Here is a 10,740-nt window from a genome sequence, read left to right on the forward strand (position 1 = left end):
TTGCATTACCACACTCTGAGGTCTAAAAACCTCTTTGGCTTTTTTTGGATGAAGGGGGCTGAAGTGTATAGCGCCACTGACAAAACTTGCAACAGTGAGAGTTTGGATATATCTGAATACTAAATGAAGTGTTGTTTCTCTTTTATCTGCATTGGACTTTGGTTGTTTGCAGTCACATCATCTTAATCTGTGTTTGTTTTTTGGTTTATTAGAAATAATGTACATTGACACCAGTATATTTTACACAGCCTCTGTAATAATAGTGGTCAATACTTTTTTCCAAAAAATATTTCCCCATTTTATGAAATTTCAATGCATTTTTGCACAATGCATAATATTTGTGGGCTTCTTTCATTGCCAGTTTTTTTACCTCAGTATACCACATTGCTCTCATCTGCAATGCATTTTTCAGCCTTGTGCGCTTTCACGCACTGATTTGTAAACTGAATCCACCTTTGTCCTGATATATCTATTGGAGTGCAAGAGACATTGAATCAATTCTGAATTATTGTTTGAATAAAATCTGACTTATTATTTGATCTTCACTGTGTCCTTCTGAGCAAACCTAGATGTCGTCTTGAAGAAAGATCACATGCCTTCAGAATAGCGTCCACTGGAAAAGAGAACCTCTTCATTTTTCATCCTTCGCGTGATCATGACTTTGAGAGGCATGTTATTAAATAGAGGGTGTAAACATATAACGTTCCAAGGGCATCCAGTGCAGGGTAGTAAATGTGATTGTAAGGCAAAGGGGATTTCAGATCTGGCAGGTTTATTATTATCCAGTGCTAATTTCAATAAGAGATCTCAGTGGTGGGAGTTTAGACTCACTAAACTTAATGATCTGGGATGCACGGCGTTGCCAGTGTTCACATTCCGCATTTTGCCACAGCACTTCTCCAAATTGAGAAAAGATGGAAAAAGAATGAGGATTTCATTTTATAAGTCATTGTGGCAGGGACGTTTGTCTGATACCGCAAGCTTAACTCTTATGGCATGGATATGGCTTTGCAAGAAAGGGTATTTTAGCAATTAAATAATTGTAGAGGTTCTATAGTATTAAAGACCAAATTAGTTCATTCAAATTCATCAATGTAATTTATTGATAAAGCATATGATAACTTGTTTTTTATACCTACAAAAAATAAGTCACTTTAAAGAGTGTTTTAATTTTTATTGGTTTATGCACAGAAAATGAAGAAACCTGGTGAAAAAATGCACACCAGTATTCCTAGTGAAAGAGAAATATTAAGGTTATGCCATACTACTTTACTATTCTGCATCCCATAATGCCATCTCTTACAAAAAAGGGTGTTTTCAATAACATGACAAATGATTTTGAGCTTACGAGCCTTTAAGAAAAAATGAACATTGAAGTATAACCTAGTTGTGGATTAGAAAATTTCATTTATTGATTTGTTTATGATGAAAAGCCACTTGCATGTGTTTGCAAGGTCCTGACTGTTTGTGGTCATTAAAAAATCCTGTCCTTCAAATAAGAGTGGGGGTTTAACCCCGGCATCATGGCCAGATTCGCCTATATACAGTACATCATGGCCTCCTAATCATCCCATTATGTACCAATTGGCTTCAAAACTATGTCTCCTATCCACCAATAAACTGGTTTGTTGGGCGTTCTGGCGCAATATGGCTGCCGTTACATCATCCAGGCGGATGCTGCACATTGGTGGTGGTTGAGGAGATTCCCAGATTCCCAGAAAAGCGCTATATAAATGTAATGAATTATTATTATTATATTTATACATTTTTTATTTATCAATAAAATAGGACTGATACTGTGGAATAAAGAAAAACATTTTTGCAGTTGTGAAGTGTTAACCGTAGCAAATAATTCAAACAAATATTCCTAATGCATTGCTACGCTGTTGAGATGGACAGTGCATCTAGAAGCGAGGGAAAAACAATATATAATATAACACGCAGAAGTCACGTGTAGAAGAAAGTGATGCAAAATGAGTTTAAAACCACAGAAATGTCTCACAGACATCTCAGTTCACTGTCTTTACTGGCCATTGGATACAGTCTTGTGAGGCAGCTGGATTTGGATTACGTTGTGGAATTCACGAAAGATACCTCTCAGCTAAGTTAAAACCAACTTTTTATTAAGATAACGTTAAATGCTTTGGTGATTGATATTGCTTAGTTCGTAATGCATGGACTACAAATGCTCATCTTCTTAATGCAGAAATGTGAATTATGCAAGGAATAAACTTATGGAGAGGTCAGAAGCATTTTTAGGTGTCGAGTACTGCAAAATATTTGTGATGTTCTGCTGAACTACCTTTATATAGTTTTTCTATGTAAACACGCTCTAGACGGACGTGCTTAAATGTTATGCCTGCGTCTCGTGTCGTTTGCAGCAGCTCTCACATAGGCCATGGTTTTAAGATGCTGTACACCATCAATTTCGGTTCCACAGCAGTGGACCAATAAGAAGACCCCAAAGGCGGGACAAGTGTCATAAGCTTTTGTTTACAATAGCAAGTTGGTCTCGTGGCACTTTCGCCAAAGCGACTTACATTGCATTATCCTATACATTTGTTTCTAAGTATGTGCAATCCCCTGGGAATTGAACCCACAACCTTGGCATTGTTAGCACCACGCTCTTACCACTGAGCTATAAGTCCTGGGTATTTCGGCACAGGTACAAAACTGTTGTCGTAAAATATGTGATGCCAGGGGGTCTTTGAAACGCACATCGAAGTCATAATCTGTCCCTGGTTATAAGTCTGGATGTGTGAATGGTTTATGTTTCACCGCACAGACCAGAGTGAGTAATTCTTTATGTCATTTGTTCCAGACAGTTTCAGAGCCGCTCCACTTCAAGGCCTCGCTTCCATTTATTTGAAGATTAACTGCTGATTTCCTAGTAGGCAGGCAATGAATTGCGAGAAAGACAGCGGTTGCTGATATATGTTTTGGAACAGTCAGATTCTATATACAATTTGTCTTATTATGTATTCTGGGCTTTCGTGTTTATTGGTGTGTTGCAATAAATCATACAGGAAATAAAAACGTGAAGATATATCATTGGTTATACATACAGTATTTGAAGTGCAACAGTATTCAAAGTGAAGACAAAGTATATCTGAACACTTTCTGGATGTCAAATGTTAGAGGAACATGTGCATAGTTAGTGCAGAACTTTTCCTTTAAGCACCCAGACACAATTTGGGACAATTGCAAATACATATACTAGGAACATTTATGGAGGAGAAGTGATGAGAAAGAAAGAAATAAAGAAAGAAGAAGCAATACTAGAGTTTGAAGGCCTGTTGAAAAGAGATGAGAGGAGAAAACAAGCCCTGCTGACAACAAGACAAATAGCCCATTGATTCTTTAATGTATCCCAGCATTCCCTCAGTGGTACACGTCTTGCACTACAACATTTTCCATCTCCTCCGCAGCCCGTTTTTCTTTGTCATTCCTATTCCTTTCATTTTCTTTTACTCACCACTAATAACCCTATTTCTCCTCTCACTTCTTTTCTAACTTAAACAAGAGCGACAAATGGACCTATTGGCAATAACAGCCCCAAGGATTGCGCTCTTCTGCTGAAAGTCTCGTCCCAGACGAAACGCAAGCTAAATGGAAACTTGTTCCTAATGCGGCCTTGAGCTCAGTGCCGTGCCGTCTTTACGACTGCTGATGTATTAACTGCGATCTGGCAGTCACTTCTGGCACCTATTAGCACTGTTTTATAATCAAAGCCAATCGTGCGTTACTGTTCAATATTATAAAGTCATAAGCGTTTGTAGGGATTCCCTCACTGTGAGAACACTGTATGTGTGTCGATGGGAATGAGTTTTGAGGTTTTGATTGATTTAGGTCAGTGGGTAACATCTTTGTATATAACTAATATGAATAATAAGTTTGTTAATACACACACACAGCACAGATGGAAGTCATATTGACTGAAACACACACCTGCTGTTATAGTTTAACCTGTTCATCATTTACAGTGGCTGTGTGATTTGTTTTTGCTTTTAAGTATCAAGCAGACTCCCTTAGCTCCCAGTAGTCTGTCAAATATTGTCATAATATTTTCATTTCCACACAGTTGCTATCTAACTCACATTTTTAATAAACAAAAATCTCTACCACTTGCTTGGAGATATACATTAGAAGGTGTTTGAAAAGTACTTCATAGTTTCCTCTGTGTGCGCTTTGCATTTACCAGTCTGAAGGAGAAGAGTCCATGTTGAGGCTTATTAAATTCCTCTGGTACATTTTTGGCCCAAAAATTAATAAACACGGCACAGATGGCCAGTTAACTGTCACTTAATCTTATCACTTTCTTACTGCTTTGCGTACATATGAAACAGACGAAATTGAGCTGTTGCTTTTGAAAGTCATGTTGAGAAATGCTTTTATATTTCTAAAATGTATTATTAATACAGTCAATGTCTTGGGAAGCAGAAAATACACAATTAAAAAAATGAAAGAGGCCGTATAAGATATTTCCTTTTTTAGCACTAATAACTGTGTCAGTGAGTTCAAAGAAAATGCAGAAGATTTTTTATTAAAAAGGACATTTTAGAGAAATCTAATATGATAATGGAATAGTTCACCCAAACGTTTTAATTCCACCATTTATTCACCTTCGTATTATTTCCAACCTGTATGTTTTTCTTTGGTAACCAAACAACATTGTCCCCTCCCACCTCTGTAATATCCGAATCGGTACATACAATCACAGACATCGTGTTTGAACAGTTTAGAAAACTAGTCCTGTACGAATAGGGCTGTATACATGTTTTGGCAAGACATGGGTAGTTAACAAATATCCATTAAATGTGTGTCTTGCGTGACAGCAACAATTTAGGGAAAAAAACAAGAACAAATATAAATCTCTCTTTTATTTTAGAAATATAAATATTCATAATATAAAATATTACGTAATTTTCCGTTTTCTTTCTTAACTTCTGCTGTCACACCATAGGACTCATATACTGAACAGTATATTTGTCATCTACCCACATGGTCCAGAAGCACTTCCTATTTTATTTTGTTTATTTCACATTGTTTAGGTCCTTAACATTTTCATTTAACATTTTGATGTAAATGTTTTGTTATTTGTTTCTTGTTCTAACACTTGAGTAGTGTTAAAAACTGAAACAGGAAGTGCTTCTGGACCAGAGAAACTTACGTCTTTAACTTACGAATGGTAGTCAACCAAGCGTCTACCCACCGCGGCAGCGGTCGCGTGAAGACCGAAGAGAGTAAAGACATCGACTCTACCTGCGCGCGACTCCACCGAGCCCGGAACACCGACAGGGCACTTGAGTATTGCACTTCTTTTGTATTATTATTTTGCTGTTTTGTATCAACACCTGCACTTTTTGTCTTACTTGTTTCCACTAACACTTATTCCTTTATTGTTTTCTTTAATGTTTCTCCCTATTTTCTTTCTGCTTCTCTTAAATATGTGTTTTAAAATCCTTTCTGTTATCACAACACGTAAATCATCTGCCGCATGCCGAAGGCGACGCAATGCTAATAATCTTCACAATGTATCACTTCTAGCAACTGCCCCTTCTACTTTCCCAATAGGATTGTGGAACTGCCAATCTGCTGTGAACAAAGCTGATTTCATTACAGCTTTCGTTAAACATTCTGGACTTTCCATTGTAGCACTTACAGAAACATGGATCAAACCAGAGGATTCTGCCACCCCCGCTGCCCTCTCCCATAACCACACTTTCTCCCACAGCCCTCGCATCACAGGAAGGGGTGGAGGCACCGGTCTACTCATCCCCAAAGACTGGAAATTCAATCAGCTAACACCCTTGTGTGACAACAGCTCCTTCGAGTTTCATGCTGTTACTATCACCCACCCTGTTAAAAGTCATTTTGTAGTTATATATCGTCCCCCAGGTCAGCTTGGACATTTCTTGGAGGAGCTGGATGTGCTTCTTTCATCCTTCCCTGAGGATGGTACTCCCCTGGTGGTACTAGGCGACTTCAACATCCACATTGGAAAGCCACAGGCTGCTGACTTCGTCAACCTGACCGCATCATTTCTCCTCGAGCAGGTTTCCACATCAGCAACCCACAAGTCTGGAAACCATCTAGATTTGATCTTCACAAGGTACTGCTCCACTCATCACCCTCAGGTCACCCCGCTGCACACGTCTGATCACTTCTTCGTCACCCTTGACCTCGACCTCACTGCTCCGGATATCGCAGATGTCTCACCGATGGTCACCTTCCGGCGCAACCTGCGGTCTCTCCCTCCCTCTTGTTTTTCCTCTGCTGTCCTCTCTGCACTCCCCCCCTCTGATGAGCTCTCTCTTTTGAATACAGACAATGCCACAGCCACTCTGTGTTCCACGCTTTCATCCTGATTGGACAACCTATGCCCTCTTGCATCTGGACCAGCCCGTCCATCCCCATCGGCTCCCTGGTTATCGGACGTACTGCGTGAGCATCGCGCCAGCCTCCGGTCAGCTGAGAGAAAATGGCGCAAGTCAAAAGACCCTGCAGACCTCTCTCTCTACCAATCTCTTCTCTCTTCTTTCTCTGTAGATGTCACCTCTGCAAAAACAGATTACTACCACTCGAGGATCTGCAACTCTCCGGACTCTCGAACGCTCTTCAAAACCTTCTCTGCTCTCCTCTGTCCGCCTGCTCCCGCACCTTCATCGGAGTTAACAGCTGGTGATTTTGCATCGTTCTTCGTAAAGAAAACTACTGCCATCAGCAGCCAGTTCTCTACGCCACCATCTGTCGAACCCGCCCACATCCCTGACACGTGTGTGCTCCCTGCCTTTACTCCTCTGTCTGAAGCTGATGTCTCAAAGATCATTGGCTCCAACCACCCTACCACCTGCCCACTGGATCCCATCCCCACCCATCTCCTCCAGGCCATCTCTCCGACGGTTGTGCCTGCTCTGACCCACATCATCAACTCTTCGCTCACCACTGGGACATTTCCCACAGCGTTAAAAGAGGCTCGCATCACACCGCTTCTAAAGAAACCCACCCTGGACCCTACACTGCTAGAAAACTACAGGCCTGTCTCCCTTCTTCCCTTCATCGCCAAAGCCCTGGAGCGAGTTGTGTTCAATCAGCTCTCCTCCTTTCTCATGCAAAACAACCTCCTGGACAGCAATCAGTCTGGGTTCAAGACCGGTCATTCCACAGAGACTGCACTGCTCTCAGTCATCGAAGCCCTGAGACTAGCAAAAGCATCATCCATGTCTTCTGTGCTCATCCTACTGGATCTGTCTGCTGCCTTTGACACTGTCAATCATCACATCCTCCTGGCTTCTCTCAGTGCTATGGGTGTCTCTGGAATGGCGTTGCAATGGTTTGAGTCCTACCTCTCGGGTAGGTCATTCAGAGTATCCTGAAGAGATGAGGTCTCCGCGTCCCAACAGCTCAACACGGGGGTGCCACAGGGCTCAGTGCTTGGACCGCTACTCTTCTCCATTTACATGACATCCCTCGGCTCGGTCATTCAGAAGCATGGCTTCTCCTATCACTGCTATGCGGACGACACACAACTCTACTTGTCATTTCAACCGGACGATCCGACGGTCGCTGCTCGCATCGCGGCATGCCTTAGTGACATCTCGCTTTGGATGAAAGATCATCACCTGCAGCTAAACCTTGCAAAAACGGAACTGCTTGTGATCCCGGGCAACCCAAAGATTCACCACAACCTTGCCATTCAACTAGGCTCATCAACGATTACACCGTCCAGCACAGCCAGAAACCTGGGAGTGGTAATCGATGATCGGCTTAACCTCACAAGTCATGTTGCCAGCACCACCCGGTCCTGTAGATTCATCCTCTACAACATTAGGAAAATTAGACCTTTCCCATTGGAGCACTCTACGCAAGTCCTAGTCCAGGCTCTTGTCCTGTCCAAACTGGATTATTGCAATGCGCTTCTGGCTGGACTTCCTGCTTGCACAATCAAACCTCTCCAGATGATCCAGAATGCGGCGGCAAGAGTGGTCTTCAATGAACCGAAGAGAGCGCATGTAACTCCGCTCTTCATCAGGTTGCACTGGCTCCCTGTTGCCGCCCGCATAAAGTTCAAGGCTTTGCTCCTAGCCTACAAGACCAACACCGGATCTGCACCATCGTATCTCCACTCGCTAATGCAGATCTATGTTCCTGCCAGATCACTGCGGTCTGCAAAGGAACAACGACTAGTGGTACCATCCCAAAAAGGAAAAAAGTCACTCTCCCGTACCTTCACTGGATCTGTTCCACATTGGTGGAATGATCTACCTGCTGCTACAAGATCAGCAGACTCGGTTGCCATCTTTAAAAAACGCCTAAAAACGCATCTCTTCCGTCAACACGTCGCTGATTGAGTTTTTCCTAATTCTCTTCCCTTTCCTTCTTTATATATAAAAAAAATAAAATAAAAAATACTAACCTCACTATTCTTAGCTTTCATACTGTGCTAGGCTTTAATGGACTAGTTTGATGCACTTATGTATTTTCGTTGCCTATGTTGTTATAATTGCTTCCAATGTTTCCTCATCTGTAAGTCGCTTTGGATAAAAGCGTCTGCTAAATGACTAAATGTAAATGTAAAAAAATGTAAAACAAACTAACAATAACAAATTCAGGAATAATGGACAAACTGGCAAATCGCAACCAATAGCACAGGTCAGAGATAGAAGCAACTCACAGAGACACACGAGACAAGATTGTGTGAAGAGGCCGCAAGGGGAACACTGTACATGCTGAGTTAACACATCATTATTGAGCACATAGAGTAACAGTACTCTGGAGAGACACTATAATATCACTTCTGGACACACATTGTTGTCTCAGCAACATGCTGCTTAAATTGTTTGGATTGCAAGTGTCGAGGTAATAATGTTCTCTAGAAACACTTTGGGTAACATTTTCTTTTAGAAAGTGAACCGTTCAACATGTTTAATTTCTGTGTAGAAATGGCACGCAACATTTGATAAAGCTGTTGATTGTTGAATTCCGAGGTTGTGTAATCCTACCGGCTTTGCACACGTTGTGTGAAATGATTGTATTCAATGGCACATGTGCCGTTGTATGGAGGTGTTTGGTGGATTTATGGCGCTCATAAATCCCCCTCGATCTGTTTCGTGTGACTGTGTTCTTCCCATAAATGAAAAATATATCCTGTGCCGAAAGCATATGTTTGGATGTCTGGAGTGGGTCTGTAATTTTGTAGTTCTGGGAACTCATCAGTCACAATATTATCTGTTGCCTTTTAATATTCAACATGTGGCAACAGATGGCAAAAAAACGCTTTATTTACTTGCACTTTTGTCCACAAATCAGATAATCTTCTGAATATCTAAACTGTTTGTTTTTCTGCATTCGGAACAGTTGATCAGTCGAAAGGACAAGGCCACCTTTGAGAAGCTGGACTTCCTTACGTCAAAGGAGGAGAATTACAACCGCATGAGAGAGTACATCAGATCCCTCAAAATGACCCCCTGCATACCTTACCTGGGTAAGTGAGATGAAATGTAGATGCACTGTCCATTAAGGTTAAACATGTGGGATGTTTTTTCTTTAAGTTTTAACTAAATTCTACATTTCTACAGTGACATGTAACATCTGGTCCATAGACACTACATTCTGTTTAGCTGGCAGTCCATTGGTGCTTTTATTTATAGACAGGCTTGCCCCCTTATAGTTGTTAATTTACCAATTTGCACTTTTTCATAGTAAGGGCAGGAGAGTGAAATATACCAGAGCTGTTGAGAGAGAGTTGCGTCAACTCCTTTGACTCCAATGGAACAGTTATTTCATAGCAATGGCAGTTATGGAGTCTCTTAATTATTCACGGAAGTTAATAGTAACGCATGGCGCTGCGGCTAAACAGATCAATTGAGGTAAACACATTTTAATATGTTAGTCGTTTAATGAATAAAATAAATACAAAATTTAAGGAAAAAGCATTACTTCCTAAAACTATCTGAATGATCCTTGAATCACCTGATGCTCTAAAAATGAGAACTTCTGTTGCCCAACTTTCTATTTCATATATTTTTAGGTTCCACATCGTCCGTACATTGCAAGCATGGTTCATTTCCGGCAGACTGGATATACTGTTAAAGGAGTAATTCAACTTCAAAATGAAAATTCTGTCATATTTTACTCACCCTCTTGTCATTTTAAACCTTTATGACTTTCTTCTGCAGAACACAAAAGAAGATATTTTGAAAAATGTTGGAAACAGAACAGCACAGCGCTTCATTCACTTTTGTAAACAGTGCATGTGAACGGGGGGCTGTTAAAAACAATATTTCTTCAAAATATATTTTGTGTTCTGCAGAACAAAAGAAAGTCATACAGGTTTGAAATGAAAAGAGGTCAACAAACATCATTTTGAAGGTGAACTACTTCTTTAGAATTGCTTTTCTGACCAAATACTTTGTGACCAGCAGGGGGCGTTTTAAAAACATCTAGGACAGTAATGATTGAGATGTTTGATTTATTTAGATCCATTTATTTACCTCTCACAATTATTTTTAATGGCATAGCATTGTGTTTCACAGCAGACCTTTAAGATTTTCTAAATGCACATTGCAAATTGATAGTCTAAAACCCAATGTTTGCATTCTTTGGTCCATGTTTGTTTTGAAAAAATGCTGTTCACAAAATACCTTTCTATGGAGGAAGTACCTCATCTCAAGAATCAAATCATTTAATGGAATCCTATGGTTTTTCCCATATTGTTTAGAAAATTGTGGTGTTGGTGTT

General features: G+C 40.6%; 1 protein-coding gene across 1 annotated transcript in view; it reads left to right on the plus strand.

Annotated features, from left to right (window-relative positions):
- The window catches only part of ralgps1 (Ral GEF with PH domain and SH3 binding motif 1), an 86,280-nt gene that overhangs the window by 16,124 nt on the left and 59,416 nt on the right, over positions 1-10,740 (plus strand). Inside the window, exon 9 of the mRNA XM_079467755.1 lies at positions 9,358-9,484. Within this exon, the coding sequence (XP_079323881.1) occupies positions 9,358-9,484 (127 nt within the window). The remainder of the gene's footprint in view (positions 1-9,357; positions 9,485-10,740) is intronic.

The sequence above is a fragment of the Barbatula barbatula genome, assembly GCF_947034865.1.
Source record: "Barbatula barbatula genome assembly, chromosome: 11".
Classification (NCBI taxonomy): domain Eukaryota; kingdom Metazoa; phylum Chordata; class Actinopteri; order Cypriniformes; family Nemacheilidae; genus Barbatula; species Barbatula barbatula.